This window comes from Nestor notabilis, unplaced genomic scaffold, assembly GCF_000696875.1.
Source record: "Nestor notabilis isolate BGI_N333 unplaced genomic scaffold, ASM69687v1 scaffold3742, whole genome shotgun sequence".
Taxonomy (NCBI): Eukaryota; Metazoa; Chordata; class Aves; order Psittaciformes; family Psittacidae; genus Nestor; species Nestor notabilis.
This window is the reverse complement of record NW_009919493.1, coordinates 23,512-40,791: the sequence shown is the minus strand read 5'-3', so window position 1 is coordinate 40,791 and position 17,280 is coordinate 23,512. Positions and strand designations below refer to the sequence as shown.

At 46.0% G+C, this 17,280-nt stretch overlaps 1 protein-coding gene across 1 annotated transcript; it reads right to left on the bottom strand.

Moving 5' to 3' along the window:
- Positions 1–6,751: 6,751 nt before the first annotated feature.
- Positions 6,752–16,995, bottom strand: LOC104402367 (SH3 domain-containing RING finger protein 3-like; the record flags this gene model as incomplete). The annotated part of the gene is made up of 2 exons (XM_010010236.1): positions 6,752–7,387; positions 16,658–16,995. Coding segments are annotated over 2 exons (507 nt in total), but the record flags the coding sequence as incomplete, so codon positions are not given.
- Between the last annotated feature and the right edge of the window lie 285 nt (positions 16,996–17,280).

Genomic DNA, 17,280 nt, shown 5'->3' with positions numbered 1-17,280 from the left:
ATCTATTGCTTTTTTCCTGCCTTGCAGATATTCATGCGCATTTTTCTGCATGAGACATACTTAAAACGGAAAATAAAAATAACACATTAATCCTTTCCTTCCTTTGCCTCCCGGATGAGCAAAACTGTTGGAGTAAACTCAAACCTGTTCTTAATTTATGGAGAAATGCAGAAGCCTAAATCGAGCTGTGAGAAGAACAGATTACAAACCTTCAGTGGAAAAACTTCAGGGAGACCAGCTCTGTGAGTTGCTGAAAGCTTTGAGTTGTTGAACCCCCCCGAGCAGATACCTCTTCCCTCCAGGACAAGACTGAAGGAAACTATTGCCTTCCCTTGTGGAAAATGCCACATGGTCCAAATGATGGTGCAGCTCTCATGCCAGCCCTGGTGCACTGCCCACATGGGCCAGTGCCCCAGTACCCCAGGGCTTGGCACTGCAGCAAGGAGTAGTGTGCAAGAGCGATGTGCTGAGCAGGTTTGAAGGCTTTGATTTCTGCAGTAACTTTCTTTACAACCAACCAGCCAACTGGCACAAAAGCTGCTGTATGTCCAACGTGGGGCAGCCAGCATGAGAAGTAACCCCCCAGCACGTGGTGACCTCTTGGGAAGGTGGTGGTGCTGGTTGCATTTCATAGTTCAGCTATGTCCTGTAACCATTCCTGTGCAAGAGCGTTGGAGATGCCTGGGCAGTGCTGCTGTGTACAGACCTGCTAATCTAACAACAGAAACAGGCCAGGAGTGCAGCAAATGTTTTTCTGGTTCTCTGAGGCATCACAATGTGTTTCAACAGAGGAGAACAAGCTGGGAGCCATAGACATAATAGGATTAAAATGGTGGCTGCTCTGTCATTTTCCACGCTCATTCGGGTGCCTGAGGATTGCTGAAATATGTCTGAAATGCCGCTACGCTACATCTTGTTTAAAAAAGTGATTTGTTAAAAGAAAACCCACGCCAAATAACTGAGTCTGGTCCATTAAAATAATATGTAAACACTGCCCCTACAGTTTAACCATCACACATTTTGATAGCCTATAGGAATCTGAAAGGCAATTCTCCCCCCACTCTGCATTATCATATAACTTCATCTGAAGATAAACAGCCTCCTTACCCCCAAACATTTTGCAATTTGCATTTAGATTGTTCGGTGCCAATGTTCAGGATAAGAGACTTCCCAGCTCTGTCAAACAAAACCTGATTGTCATTTAGCAGAGTGGCAGTCAATTTATGTTTCCATTAACGCAGATCCCAGGCAATTATCTGGGGATGGAAGGGGGAAAGCCTTAACAAATTGCCCCCTTGTCTGCTAGGCTGATTTTCTAGTGGGCAGCCGGAGGGCAAATTCGACATACCCATGAGAAAGAGAAAGTGAATTCCTTTCTGCTACTGCTGAGCAGAAAGGAAAGGTGGGGGTGGAACTCGCAGACCCCTTGTCTATGCAGCATCACACACAAAAGCCAGCCCTGAAAGCATCACGGAGGCAGCGGTGATGCAGAGTAGGGTCCCAGCATATGGTTTGGGAATGGCTGTAGGGATGTGTCAGGTTTCGACTGCCAGCCTCGCTCAGCAGCAGAGCTGGGGCCCCGAAGGGTTTCCTTGGGGCTGGCATGGCGTGTGTCCAGTCAGCAGGTAGAGATGTGCTGCCTGGCACTGCCTTGTCTCCATGGTCCCCTGGGCTGTGTCTGTGCCCTCTTTGGGGACTCTGGCCACCAAATGCTCCCTGTGGTCCTGCTTGGCCAGGTGGGGTGATGGCACAGGACATGCCTTCCTGGCAATGGGACAACCCTCCACTGCACACCCCAAAACTGCCCTCCTGGGGCCTGCTGGGGGGTTGCAGGCGCCAACGTGACTGACATCAGCCTTACCAAGCTCTTGTGCAGATGGGAAATGCAAATTTAACTCATTTTCCTTCTCTGACAGTAAGTTAAAGACACTCCTGTCTTAGTGGCTTCTTTTTCACTCTGTCCCACTATTTAGCTGTGCTCCCCATCACTGCTGCACTCCTCGAAGAGAACGCATGGGTGACAGCAACCTTACTGCCAAACCCCATGGCTCACCCCCATCTTTTGCTGGGATGCAGCACCAATGGCACCAACCAAGCCTGTGGTGTCCCCAGGCGTGGCATGTCCTGTGAGGACGCTCACCCTTAACTAAAAAGGCAGCCCCCGTTTCCAATGCCCTCTCTCAGAGGGTAAGCAGGTATCACCAGGGCAGCCCTTGCTCGAGGTTTTTTACACGTGCGCACATATGTGTTCACACAGGAGGTTGCAAAGCTCATAATCCTGCACACAAGACCATTTCTTTTGCCTTTGCAAAAACACCGTGTCACATCTTAGCTGGTGTGAAAGAACCATTTGTGTTGGAAACAGCTTTCAGTGACTCTCTTGCCAAGTTGGTAGGACGCTGGGTGTCTTTCCCTGGGGCTGCTGGGGTCTCCATAGGGTGGGAGTAAAGAAGAGAGCCATGCAGGGATGGGCTCACCTGCAACTGAGCCGTACCTATAAATGTGTGCTGCTGGGAGGGGTAGAGGTGTGAAGATCCCCCTGATGCAACCCCCTTGGTGGCCTGGCTCGTGGCCCCTCCGCAGCACCGTGGGGCAGGAGGTGCTGCTTGGTGGTTGAGAAAAATCCAGTTGTTTTCTGCCGGGAGGGGAGACACCCACACCCCAGTGATGGGAAATACATCTGCGGCTGCTTGGAGAGTTACTTTTACTAGATGAAAGGCTGGGATGGGAGGACAGGGCCTTCTCCAGACTCTATGACCTCTTGGCTTCTCTGCTGGTATAGCTCATTTATTTGGTTTGGCACCAGCGACCTGAGCCGTGTAGCTGCCAGGTTCACCATGTTATAAGGAGCTGCTGATGTCAGGAAGAGCTTTTGGCAGCAGGAAAGCCCTGCAGATGTTGTCCAGGTGGTTCTGCTCTCCATGAGCTTTTAGGAATAGTCGTGCTGTGTAACAATTTTATGATGATTGTTTTACTTTTGAAACACAACTGGGGTTCCTGTCAGGCGCTGGAGCATGAGCAAAGGGTGGTGTGTGGTGTGGTGGCTGGGTGAGGTGCACAGCGTGTGCTGGTAGTGTGGCTGGAGAGGAGCAGGACCCCCAGAAGCATGGAGGTGACCAGCACTCCAGACCAGCTTGGAAATGGGTGTCAGGCTCCTCCATGCAGTGTTTTGCACCATGTTGCTTGTCAGCAGCCAGCAAGGCCAAGAGGTGTTGCCTGCCCATGTTCAAGTTCTTCCAGTTCCCATGTTTCAGAATCTTGACTCTGGATCCAGCTGAGGCAAAGATAGACTCATGTCACCTCACTGGAGGGGTGGCTGCCCATGACCGTGATGCCCTGGTGAGCAAGCTGAGTGTGGCTCCTCCCTGCCCTACATGCTCCCAACTGGGGCAATGTATCACCACCTGGGGGGGGCCTCTTCCTCAAAGGCATGTCCCAGCTGAATCAAGGCAAACACATCCAAACACAGTGCGTGCTCCCCCCTCCAGGTGCTCTGCAGTGTGCTGCTGAGGAGGAAGCTAAGGCCACATGCAAAAATGGGCTTACCCCCTGCACCTGGGTTAGGGGGGTGTTTGGATGCCAAGGATAAAACCTACTCCTTCCCTCTCTCCCAGTTCCTTGGCTGTATGTAGTCTGGGGGACACAAAGATCCTGCTGGGGTCAAGCCCACTTGGGGCAGGAGGGAAGGGGTCTTCCTCCGCTCGCAAACCTGCTTAACCAACCAGGTGATATCAGAGCACCCCCAAAATCTGCCAGCAGGATTAGAGGCTGCTGTTTTCCTTGCCAGTGCTTCTGCTGATGCATCCCCTCCCAGCCTCTCTGCTTCCATAGTCCCTCTCCCCAAGCTGTCCCCACTCTCTTTCTCTGCACCTACACACCTTCCCCTCACAGGTAAGTTGTTAACTTCTCAGGATTTTGAAGAATCCCACATCAGCCAAAAAGCAGATACAGAGATTCAGACTTCTGTGCAGGCATTTCTTCTCTTTAACTGGCCTTTTATTACGTGGGATTTACCTGTGAAAGCAAAGGAGATGTAGCGTCTGCTCAAAAAAAGCAGGGTTTGCAGAGGGTTTGTCTTACATTGCTTGTTCACTTCGTGGTCTAATAGAGAGAGAAACCTCACTCAAGTTGCCTTAATGTTTATTTTATTTAAAGAATCAGAAACACAGTCATTGTAGTTCATTTGTACTCATATCCGCCAACATTTCCTAAATCACGTTAACATTCATGTATAACAAAAACATTTTCTGAGCTGTGCAAAGTTCAAAGGAATTGTTCAATTACTTGAACCCATTTCTAGGAGAGCAAACCTGGCATTTTACAAACTGAGGCCACCAGAAGGAGTCTTTTCTCTTCCCCGCCCTGTTGTAGGAGATGCAGATGCCCCCTCAACCCCCCTATCCCTGGTATGACAGGTAAAAATTAGACCACTGTACAAGTTGAACCTCTCTCAGGCCAGGACTTTCTGAATGGCACTGGGTCATGTTTCTGTATCACTGAGCTTTATTAAGTTCTGCACTTGTGCTCCTGGCATGGAAGTGATTTGTCCAAGAAGATTACTCAGTAACCCAAACTGTGATGATAAGCAATAAACAGGGGCCAGTAACATCTATTATCAAAATAGAACACCCTCACCCCCCTAATATTTTTCCTTGCAGGAGGTATGACTAGAAGGGTTGCTGTCCATTAAAAAAACCCCATCATCCTCCCTGCAAAATGTATTTTAAAGCACTGATTTCACGACATGACATCTGCGTGTGTTCCTTGATCTTCGCACACACCAAATTCTCTCCTGTTAGAGTTACGCATGAAAAGGTGGAAATCTGGAACCGTTTTAGGTCTGGCTAAACACAATAGGCAGCAAGCAAGCCGTCATCCTGTTTCATTTTTCTGAGTGTAGTAAATACACCCACGGAACAGAATTTTAAGAGAGCTTTAACCAGTGTAAGTTGTCAGAAAAAATCTGCGCATCTCTGACAGATCTAACCCGGAATTTTTATTGGAATCAATAACAGGCATTTCAGTGTTGCTGACTCGCTAACTGTGCAGTTTACCATTTGAGGTGCAGTGATACCAGTTCTGACCTGGACCAAGTAAGTGGAACTGATATGGCTCTAGTCTCAAGCAAGTCTTTCCAAAAGATGTTTCTTCAGTCTCTTATTGGTTAGAAAAAGGCAATTTCCTTTCAACAGTAACTAAACTTTCAGTGGCTGACTCATTACAATCTGGAATATGAACAAATGCAGCAACGTTAAGTATAAAAAAGAAACACCCTGAAAATGATGCCTCCCTGGTTGAAGGTGCTATACTTGGCCATGGACTGTGTTTCTGGAATTGGTTTGTTACATGTGACAGCAAGAAGAAACTTATTTTACAGAGAACAAAGTCACAGAGCTGAACTTAAATAGGAATGCTCACTTACATGGGTTTTGATATGTAGTAGTATACATGGCTTGAATGAAAACAAAACTTACACCTTCGCATATGAAATACTGGTAATGCAGTAACGATGTTCACCCACTGGGCCTCTTCCTTTTAATAAGATCATCTCCAGGTTACAGTGCCTCTGACACACTTTTAAATGACCACCACATGTGGCGCACAGCCAGCCGCTGGCAAAGGCAAGGTATGGATGCAGCTACGAAAAGCCTTTCATTACGTTTCATTCCTCAAGAGCCATCGTCTTTTTAAATGCTCACACAATCTCATTATGGATTTTTTTTCTCATTCTGCTTCATGGGAATAACTGGCTAAACTCACTTCACATTTATTGCACCTTTAAGTCCCTGGTAGATGGAAGCTTATATTGCCTGATATGGTTTGTATTGTAGCTTCACCATGGTAAGAAATGGAACAGTCTCCCAAACTGTACATTTCTACAGTAAGAAATCACATTTTGATAACACTAATTACAGCCATCGCAGATCAGCTCCCGCCTCCGTCATGCAATGACAGAGGAAAACTCCACGGTCCCTGCGTGTGCTAGAACCTGCAGTGTTCTTCTTATTGCCATGAAAAAGTCAATCAAAATGACTCCTCTGGGAATTACTTCCAATTCTGGAGTAATCATCGCTCTCCAGACAGAACGCTGTGCTTCAGCATGGGTCTTCAGCCACTCTATATGCATAGGAGAGAGCGAGCACGTGTGTGTTGCACGGGCACTCTCCCCCAGGTACATTTATCAGTGACCAAGCAGCTTTTTGTCTTCTCCTCTACGAAGCATGAACAAGCAGTCTGATCTCGATCTTCAGGTACGTTTCTAATTTCATATGTTGAATGCAAATCTTTTTGCAGCCTCTCTGTTTAATCAACCCAAATCTTGAACAATTAAAAAAAATAGCACCAGATGTATGAAAAAGAGGAAATGTCTGATCTAGTAGGAATATATATATAAAGTAGAGCAGTTCTTACAGTAAAAAGGTACGTCATACAAAAAAGCAACGGAAAGTGATACTGAAGACAAAAATCCATGCTGCATATAATAAGGGCAGAAGACAGGCAAAAGGGATTCTGCTCAAATAACCACAGTTTAATGGTGGAGCCGTACTTCCTCCAGGACCTTCCTGGCAGCAGCGCCAGGACAACGGATGGACTGGGACTCTGAGCACTAACACACTCACCGACAAACTTGCGCAGCATATCTTTGAGGTATATAGAAAGCATGACATTAACGTTTTGGACTCCTCATTCTTTCTTGCACAATGATGCACTGATCTTTAGCTGGGGTTTTCTCCATCCTTCCCTCCCTCTTTTTCCCTCGGGAATAATAAAATCCCAGTTTAAGAGCTTCCTAGCACACCTCCTTGAACTCTCAAATCCATCTTGCATAGGCCAGTAATAAGAACACTGCAGCTCTGACAAATAAGTTACAGCAATATAACAACTTTCCTCTTAATTTTTTTTAAAGATATCTTCTCTATAATTTACACAAAGGGTTAACAGCCGGAGTTTAGGTTACGTACAGTCCAGATGGGCGTCCTTTCAGTCTGTGATTCCAGGTGGAAGGCACTACTTCAACATACCACTGTATGCACCGCACATGGTCTCAGGAGCACAATGGGGCACTGTGACTCCAGAGCTGTAGACTGAAGGGCCTGGGGGGAGTCTTTGGAAATAAAAATGGCAGTGGTTATCAGTCCAGTTTCTCTTTGCTGTCTCTTCTTGTGCTATGCAGTTTCCCCTGAAAGCTCCTCCAGTTGAGAGAGCAGCGAGCTGTCCTCAGAAGCTCTCAACAAAGCTCCCGGGGAAGAGGCCCGTCCTGCCGTTCCTCTGCAATGTCCCTTTGTACCAGCCGTCCTCCCGTTTCTTGTGCACAAACACAATGTCACCTTCCTTCAGTTCGATCTCGGCCTCGCTCTGTGGCGGGTATGGAACCACAACACGGTACCTTTGGAGACAAAAACGCAAAGACTTGGTCAGCCAGTGGTCGAGCCTGCACCTGATGGGAGCAGGCAGGAACCAGAACCACCAAATCTTGGGGAAAAATACTATTGGAAACATCAGTAAGTTACAGTTTTTGGACACTAGTTGTATCCAGTGCAGCTACGTTCCCTACAAAACTGAGTATGGCGGGGAGATTTCTGGCCAGCCTGACCGGAGACATGACCGGGGCATGCTCTGGAGCCAGACCAGGAAAGCAGGAAGGTATTATCAAACATCTGGACTACTCGCAGTGGTCCCTGCTCCCAGTTGTGTGATGAGTCCGTGCCAGGGACTCGGCTGCTTTCGCCTAGGACTGCATCTACCTCTGCTGTGACATGTCTCATTCAGCACTGCATCTGCTCCATCCAAAAACCACAGAATCACAGATTCATAGAATGGTTTCTGAGCACTACTCTCTGGATAAGACCACCCAACCAATTCCTCCTCCACCAAGTAGTCCACCCATCAAATCCCTATCTCTCTGATTTAGAGGGAAGGATGGTGTGGGGGACTGTGTCAAAGACAGACATCTGGATAGATGAGATGTGTAGCTCTTCCCTTGTCCGCTGATGATGAAGAATGGGTTTGCAGTGCTTCCACAACCTACCTGTGGTATAGCAGAGGTTTAGCTAAAGCAGTTCACATTTTTCTTCTTATTATGCTTTTTTGAGAATGTACTTTGGGTCCCTCAAACCTGGAAAGGAATCTAAAATGGAGAGGTATCAAATGACTTTTGAAGCACTCTCCAAACCAATAGGGAGCCCCTGTCTTGAACCATTCACAGAGCTCTCTGGGAACTTAGTTTTCAAGTGTCACTTCATTTCAATGAAGTAATGACAGGTCTCATCCTGATACAGCTATTCCGCACTCAGGCTTATCAGCAGGCATCCTCCTAAGAGCACAGACCAGGCCCTTTTGTATCAATGCACTTGTGTGCAGAAGAGGGAATATATTTCCACTGCACTGTTTTTTTTTCCTTCAGCACATGTACTTTTGCAGTCATCTGGCATTTGGTTAACAGTCTTGCTAATTGCAAAGCAATGAATATAGTAAGATAGTTAAAAGATGCTAATTGATTACCTAAAGCCCATCTTTTTTAATATTTCCACAACCACTGCATGACCATTGATTTCTCAGTCATGCTTGTTACAATGTGAGTATTATTTAAAATAATATCCTATCTTTAAGGACTAACTTCAACATGCCCTGAAGGCTCTGGAACACTCCCTGAGGCCATTCCCAATGAGATGGTAGGCAAGGGGCTCTCCAGTGGCAGTCACTAATTTTCTTCACAGATATTGCTCAGGTAGTGACTGCAGTTCTGAAACTAGGGACTCCACCTTGACGCAACAGTGACCACAGCAGCTTTGGCTCTGTGTCTGGACATCTCCACAGCCAAACATCCCATTACTTGGAAAAGCACTAAAATCCATTCGGAGTGGGGGTTCTGCTCTAAAATCTGACTACAGCCTTTTGATCTTGACACAGCAACAGAGTCATGTAGAAAATATATGTTCGAATGCCATCAAAAATGTGCCGGTCTTCTCTGTCCCTTGGTCAATAAATCTAGTTGTCACTTCCTTCCTCTGCGGAAAAGCAAATAACAGAGGTTGAAATGTGTGCTGCTGGCTGTCTGCAGGAAAATGGTCTATCATGTTATCATCTGTTATCATCTGTGGAACTGCTACACTTATATTATGAAGCTTTGCCAATTACAGCCATTATGCAAATGAGTGCACACATTATTTCAAACACTCTGCTGCAGTGTTGATTAATTAAATTATCAGAGTGGAACAATTTTAGCTATGACGATGCCAAGTTTCAGATCTCACAACTCTATGCACAATCACAGTGCATTGGAGCTCTGTACCAGAATCTCAAAAGGCTTTGAGAAAGAGGAAGGTAGGACCTCAGCATTCAGTTAAGTGGTGCAGGGGTACTCACATCCCTTTTGGCAGACTTGGAAAAAGAGACACAGAAAAAGGTGGTGCCCTGGGCAGGGTCACCCTAAAGATCCAGCTGGGGCTGCCAACACCTCATGTCATACCTTAAACCAGAGCCATCCTTTTAAAGCCAGACTACATCCGAGGAGTGATAAACTGCTAGTCCCCAAACGGTTTGCATAAGAAGGGACGTGACTACGCTCAACAGGAATGTGCCCATCATCATAAAAGGGCTTCTACACAGCATCTTCTTACAGATTTAGAAAAATAAATCTCGGTCACTGCATTACCAAATGAAGTACTTTTTCCCATTTAAGGAACCCCAAATGCTACGGCTTAAATTTAATTAACTATGGTGCCTCACAGAATAGCACCAAAGTGGTTTTGATAGGGTAATGAAATCTCAGATACAAAAGACGTTGCAAATCGGTTACAAAATCTTTTGTGAGAGATGGAAAAGATGCTATGCTTTTTCCCTTGAGAGGCTTTTGAAGCCGGGCCCGGGAGAGGCTGCAGCAGGCAGCAGCACCAGGAGGCTGCTGTGCCACCCCTCCAGACCTCCAGGTGGCATCTCAGCCTAGTTTATCCTCTGGAACTAAATTGCAAATACATATATTAGCCATATTTTTTTGGCAGAAAAGATCTCTTCTCCCAGACATCCTCCCTCACTCCCAAAAAGGCAGTCCTGTGTACTTCTAATTATATCTCCTCTTTTTGTTTCCCTTTTTGTCCTCTCTTTGAGAATTGAGAAGCTACTATAAAACTTCACGTTTTCTTACACCTACCTGCTTCCTGGCATTTTAGATGGCTTTCAGAGCCCTCTCAATTTGTCAGTGTCACATTACACCTCTAAATTACCAAATGTTTAAAGTGCTAGTTAGCTGGGCAACAATCATGATGATAAGTATGGCGGCCACCCCTGCCTATTCTTAACAATGTTTGGTATTTTCTGTTGTAAATCATACTCTTGGGTAGCTGTAATTCTGACAAATGTTAACCATTTTGGTCCAAACTCTCCACAGCAGTTGGCTGTGTCAGGCAGAGGGTCCCTCATTCAGCCCAAATGGTCTCATCAACTCCAGGGGTAATGTGAGAGGTTTTGCAGCACCAGCAGGACCCAGCTGAGGTCTTCCACAAACTGCTCTTGTGTTCCCAGACTTGGGAGCAAAGACCTGTCCTGTGGCCCTGCTGTTCTTTCAAAGAGGGTGTTCCTGCTCTCACCTGCTCTCAGCCAGGTTAAAAGCATTCAAATGACCCCAAAGCAGAGGCTTGTATGAGCACTGAAGGTAAAATCTCTGCTGATTTCATGCTCCGAGATGTCCTAGCTCTGCAGGACCCCAGCAATGGGGTCCTCTCATGTTTGTCTCTCAGGGAACAGACTTGATGTTGGACTTCCACTGCTGGCTGCTGTGGCATCCTTGAGTTGGGCACTTCGTCCCCAAGGGGACTGTCTGGGATGGGCAGTGGCCTAGGGAGGGTCCTCTGTTCCTCGATGCCCAAGGGAAAAAGACATGAGGAGAGGCTGCAAGTACTATCAGCAAGGGCTAGGAACGGGGTCTGCCTAGGCAGGGAAACCTCAGGGAGTTGGACAGTGGGTTAAGGCGAGGGAAGAAGGGAAAAGGAGGGTGATGAGAGAAAAACTGGGAGCTGAGGGAGAAATGGGACCCTGACAAAAAGAGGAAGCCCTGACAGAAGGTATAGGTATGGCTGCTGAGGGGGAAAGCTATGCAGAGCTGAGTCTAGGAGAGCAAAGAACCTTGATGGGAGGGAGCCTGGGGCTGGTACATGAATCCCATGGGACAGAAGACTGCATGAGGAGAAGCTAGTACTGGGGCTGAGGATGTGATGGGGATATTGGCAGCAGTTATCTCACTGATAGATGGGAATGGGTCCATCATCACTGTCCCTCTGCTGTGAGCAAAGGCCTGGGAATCCCACTGTCCTCTGTCTTCATAGCACTTGTCCTCACAGCCAAAAGAAACACCTTTCTCATCCAGGTCTCCATTTGCTACTGCTGCTGACATCTGGAAGATACAGCTATTTTTCCCATAGGATTCCTGCCTCTTTATTGCAGAAGATGTCCTGCTCTGGATGTGAGTCAGGGCTCTGATATGGAAGAAATACATGGCTGCCAAAGCCGCCCCATCTTCTGCAGAGGTTGGAAGATCTCTAGGAGGTGAACACCATGAAACTCACTGAGTAATGCAAGTGTGGGAAAGTGGCTTCTCTGCCTCCTGAAGCTGCAAAGCCCTGTGTCATGCCTTCCACAGAGTGAGATTCATCTCATGCACCCTAGCTGCATAGGAGTCAGTTGTCTGGTCCAAACTGCTCATGCAGGCTCTCTTGTCAGTGTGCACAGACAGGCACTGAACACTATTGATCAAAACTGATCAGTAATTAGAGGTTGGGCTCAGGCCTGGACACTGAGGGAAAAAACCCTCACAAAACACTGAGTATCTGCTCACTGAGTAAATATGTGCATCCATCCATCCATCCATCCATCCACTGATGGAGCTAGAGAAACTTCAGAAAACAAAAGCAGAATGAGGCAAATTAGGTCTGCAGTGCTAACCTCCAATCTGTTCCCATTTACAGTTCTTGAACTCGGGTGCTTAGGCAAGTTCCCGTTTGTCAAAGTATCATGCATTAAGGACAGGCTTCAGGAGTCGAGTCCTGTGACTCCAACAAGTCCCTTGTGTGTTACAAATATAAGTTAGTTTTGTGTGGGGACAGACACTTGGTGACAATGAAGCATCCAGCCCAGTTAACCATTGCTCTTGCTTATCGGTGGAGCTCTGTTTCTCCATCCTTTTACTGGCAGATTGCAGAGAACTGCAGAGTGCCTCTGCACACCACAAGCCGGAACTTACTTCACCATATTATGGTATCTCAGTTAGCAGCCTTAGAAGAACAAACCTCAGTTGGATCTTTTACCCTTCTGATGGAAATATGGTGGGACTCAATTTCTGAGATGGCTAATCCTAGTTTCTCAGTCCTAAGGCAGGTACCCCTAGTCAAAAAAGCACTTAACCATGCACATACATGCTGCTGTTCAGTCAGAACTTACTCCTGGGGTCATTTCTCCAGTATCACTTTCCGGGAAACTAAAAACCCTTCATCTACTTTTCCTTTTGGCAAAGAAGATAGATGTGCGCAGCAAAATTGAAGTCAATGGGCGTTAAGCACATGCTTGAATGCTTCCTTGAATTGGGAGCTCAATTTCTAATGTGGCAGTGATATGTAGAAAGAGTACCTAGAAGCATGGAGGGGTCTATTTTTAAAGGTCAAACTCACTCCTCCCATCTTACTCTGCAGCACTGTCGTGCACGTTTCCTGTGCACAACTTGCTGGAAAGGTTCCACGAAAGCCATAGAAACATGGCACAGATGTGCCAGTCGTGACAGTCAGTCTGGATACAACTGCTTTATCACAATATTACGTGGCAGAATTAGTGCCAGTTACTATAAAAGCGTCAACAATGCGTGACATGTTTTACTCAGGTTCGCATCTGGGAACAGTGCCAGGCAGTGAGGGGAACATGACTCATGCACACACACATGCACACTCAACTTTCCTCTTTTGCTTAATGTACAGTCATATTTTCTTGAAGGGGGTGGCAAGGAAAGTATTTTGCTCTGGTGCTGCTAGGCAGACAGCACACCACTGTCCCATGTGTACCGACAGTGTTGGGGGGATGTGGGCACGTCTCTGGCCTCACCACAGTGCAACCCTATACTGGCCCTGTTTCTTGCACCAGCAGAAACTGGATAGAGCTGTAGGTGGAAAAGAGCGTGTGGGGCACACGCAGTGTGATGGAGTACTCACGTGACGGTCAATCACTGCAACACAATGTGACAAGGACACCACCTGGGAAATTTCTCCGCTCTGCTGCTCAGACTGCTGGATGCTTTATGGCAGAGAGCAGCTGAAGGAAGGTGGTTTTATAAACTGATAGTGGGAAACTACACCCAGAAGGCAGATGGGCACTAACTATCCCAGCAAACCAGTTAAATATCAAGGCCAAATGGCAGGAGAGTTAGAAGCAATTTCCTTTCTAACCCAGCCATCCATAACCAGGTTTTGGAATATCAAGTAGGAAAAGATAAAGTAATTGTTTTCTTCGCTCTCCCTGTGCACAAAAAATGAATGAGAGCATAAAGATTAGCAGCATCCCTGAGAGGGCAAAGCTCGCTTCACCTTCCTGTCTGACTGGCTGCAACTCCCATGAAAGGCTGTACTGTCAGGCAGTGGAATAGGCAATTCTCCCCTTAAATTGTGAGTGTCAAGCTGTGAGCAATCAGAGCCTTTTAATGTACTTCTGACATGGCTGGTGGCATGACTGCTCGGGTTTGACCAGTAGCCTGGATGTGAGTGCTGGAGCTGCGAGCCAACCTCTACGTTGGAAGTAGCGGTGCTCTGCTGCCTGCATGAGCCTCATTTTGAATGCTGTAAATATTAAGGAATGTGCTACTTCTTCCAGCCTTTCAGTGCTCCATCTCTGTGCGCGCAGATGGGCGTTGGGAGACAGAAAGCCAAGTACAGCTAAGTGCACTGAAATGCTTTGCAGCTTTTCAAAATTTCATCCAGCATCTGAATCTGTTTATCTAACCTTTTTTTCCTTCTCCTCCCTTTTCTTTCTCAGAGATTTGCTCCTACTGTGCGGATGAAATGCACCAAAATGCAAACAAGCAAAATATGGAGCTGAGTGACGTTGAATGTGAGTTCCTCCATTGCCAGATGTGAAAAGAACAAGTGGTTTGAAAACCGTAATTTGTTTTAAAAAAAAAGTATAATTTGGTACTTCTGAGCAATTTGATGATTTAATGAGCACAGATGGATGTGGGATGAATTTCTAGGAGACAAGTGTCTAATGTATCTGCTCGGATTATTCCAGGGCTAAGCATTATCCTTCCTGGTGCATGAAGGTAATTAATATTTCCCATTATGGGCATGAAAAAACCCATATGATCAGTAAAGGAATGCAGATACACCAATGATATGGAAGTTAATTCATAAATCAATTAGAGGATCTTGCCTGCTGTGTATAATTAGGGTTACCTCAATTATAGCTTATTTTCAGATTTAAGACTCAGGAATTAAAATGCTCAAAATCAGAGTAGGTTCCTTACCACCATATACTGCAATTGGAAATATTTACTTAGTTTTAGCAGTCTAAATCTATTTATTCCCGATTCCAGCATGGCTGAGCAGACACAGCTAGCCCATGTCCCTCTGGTTCTATTCTGCCACTTAGGATTGTCAATTAAATATTTCACTACCCGAACCATCCTGAGATGGACTGAGAAAAGTGTAGGATATGGACTAGCCCTGGCATGTTAAATAATGTGTCTGGACTTCTCCCCAGTAAGGCTTTGAGAGGAGCACCACAACAGCCAGCTCTGGAGACATCAGGGGATGTTCCTCCCAGCTGCTTTTCATGGCTACATTTAACTAAAGGTGCAGCATTCCATTGATTTAGTTATACTGGTGCCAAATCTGGTTTATATTGATTTAGCTTTTCTTATAGCATTAATCTAAACTGATGTAGACCAAATTAAGTGCACCTAAACAGGGATTGGGTTTTCACTCCTTTTACTAAATTGCTTTTTCATGGATTTTAAGGACAAGAGACTACTGTGATAGTCTCCTCTCATTGCCTACATTACAATGCTGAAGGACTTGTCTGTATTTACTTCTGCTTCAAGTCTAATAGCTGCACATGAACAACAGCATCTCTTTTAGACAAAATGCCCAACCTGGAGTAAAAATACTCCGTATCTGTCCTGTCTGCCATCTCTTACTGACTGCTACCAAGCCATTTCTAAGCCTGCTCTTTACCAGATGTACCAGAGCTCCCTTTATCACTCACTGCAAGTATATTGTTTTAAATCTTCCATTGTTATGTTTCTGTGAGGCCACTCCACTTTGCCTCAGATTGCCTCTTCTGAAATATGCTGTTATTCCGTGTTCTCCTTACCGGTGTTTTGAATTAGCTCTATAGCAATGGGTCTGCCCTTTTCATCACCTACCTCCCACTTCAGTCCTCCGTTCTGCAACAGCAAAGACTTTACGTTAGACAGTGCAGGTACGACATGAAGCTCTTGCTGGGCTACGCTACACACATACACAATCATTTTCTAGTGATTTCTGATCTAGAGTTAGATTTGATGCCAGTGAATTGCTTTTCTATCCACTCAGTATCTGCTGTGTATCTGTTGTGTACAGTTTATTCAGGAAGACATTCTATGGTAATAACCCAGATGCCTTAGAAAAGTTTAAATATGTTACAGTGTCGTTGTTACCTTCCCAGCCAAACTTGAACCTTCATTCAGTAAAACACTGTGTAAGGTATGAACTGTCCTTTAGTATCGCTTATTATGCCCTGCATCCCCTGTTCCATGACCCCAGATGGATTCAGAGTCAGGTGGCTTGCCCAATCTATTGCTTTCAGTGTCTTTCATACACTCAGATGAAAATAATTTCTTTCAAACTTCTGGGACTTTACTATTGTGCCAAAATAATTTGAAATATCAACTCCAGAGAGTTCCCTAGACCGATTTTTGAAAATTGTTTGATGCTTTCATAAAAACTCACGTTCTTCTCAATCATTTTTTGAGTGGAAAGCATTTCAATAGTGTTGTATCAGTGCATTATCTGTTCCCTTCCCACTCCTTAAAGTGCAGTCTTGTGGAAAATATTTACCTGAAACCAATTATGACTCTGCACATGGAGACCTAGCTCTATTCTGTACTGCTGTTCCTAGTCAGTTATCTCTCTCTCCATCTGCTTTTGTATTTTGGTGTTCCTACTCTATTATTTTTGGGTACCAAGGTGCTGAGCAGGCTGCTGCAATAAACTCCAGAATCACTGGTACATTTCTCTCTAGAATCAAGCTACATTTGTAATAACAGGTCACTGAAGATGGCAGTATCCTAAATACGGAGAATTTGAAAGAGTCTTTGGTATTGCAGAGCAGGCCAGAGAGGGCCTTGATGAGCAAACACATTACCCTTGTTGCCCTCAGGCAGGAAGCACCACATGAGAGCTCTGTAAGTTTATGAGAACATAGGGATACCACTTAAAAAGTGGCCTTTGCCAACAGCATTTGCACCCTTTGGGCTGAGAAGGCACTGCTGTCCTCCAGATTTAAACCAGGGCTGTATGGTGTCAGGAACAGGTGTTGCTCACCACTTTCTAAATCAGTCTGCATCAAGCCTTAATAAGTTAAACTTGCAGCCCTTCTCCAAAAGCTCCCTGGGGATGCCTGTGACCTTAGGAGATACACAGCTTACCTTTCCCGGGGCAAAGGCTTGGGCTCCGGCCGAATAGCTGCCATGGAAGAGAGGGGTTGCCTGGCAGGAGAAGGGATGGAAAAATTCAAATCCAAGGAACCTGTTTTCCTGTGCAGAGGCTCCAGCCCCATGGCTCCTTGCATTTCACTCTCGATAGGGCATGAGCCAGCCCTGCCATGGCTGGAGAGGGAGGAGAGCTCAGGTCCCACTGCCCCTTGCAGGACTCCTTCGATGGCTGCCTGGGGGTCATGCGTGGGGGATACAGATGGTGGGGAGCGCGACTTCTTTTTTGTTGATGCTCCTGCTAGAAGTTTCAGCAGCCCACTCTTCTTTTCCTTCTGCAAAGGAACCAAATGAAATATGGGCAGTGAGCAGACATACCAACTCTGGCTTTCTTTTGGAACAGCTCAGTGTGCATAGCAGAAAATCTCTGAAAACTGCCATGACTAGAGATGGATCCAGGCAGAACTTGAGCTTTCGGTAATAAAGATCCTATGCAAATCCCTTCCCTTTCATCAGGGCTCCAACTCATTCATCAAAGTAGGGACCTAACATACTGCAAAGATTATCTCAATTTTCAAATCCATCCAGGCAATGATCACGTGTCATCTGAAAGAAATAGT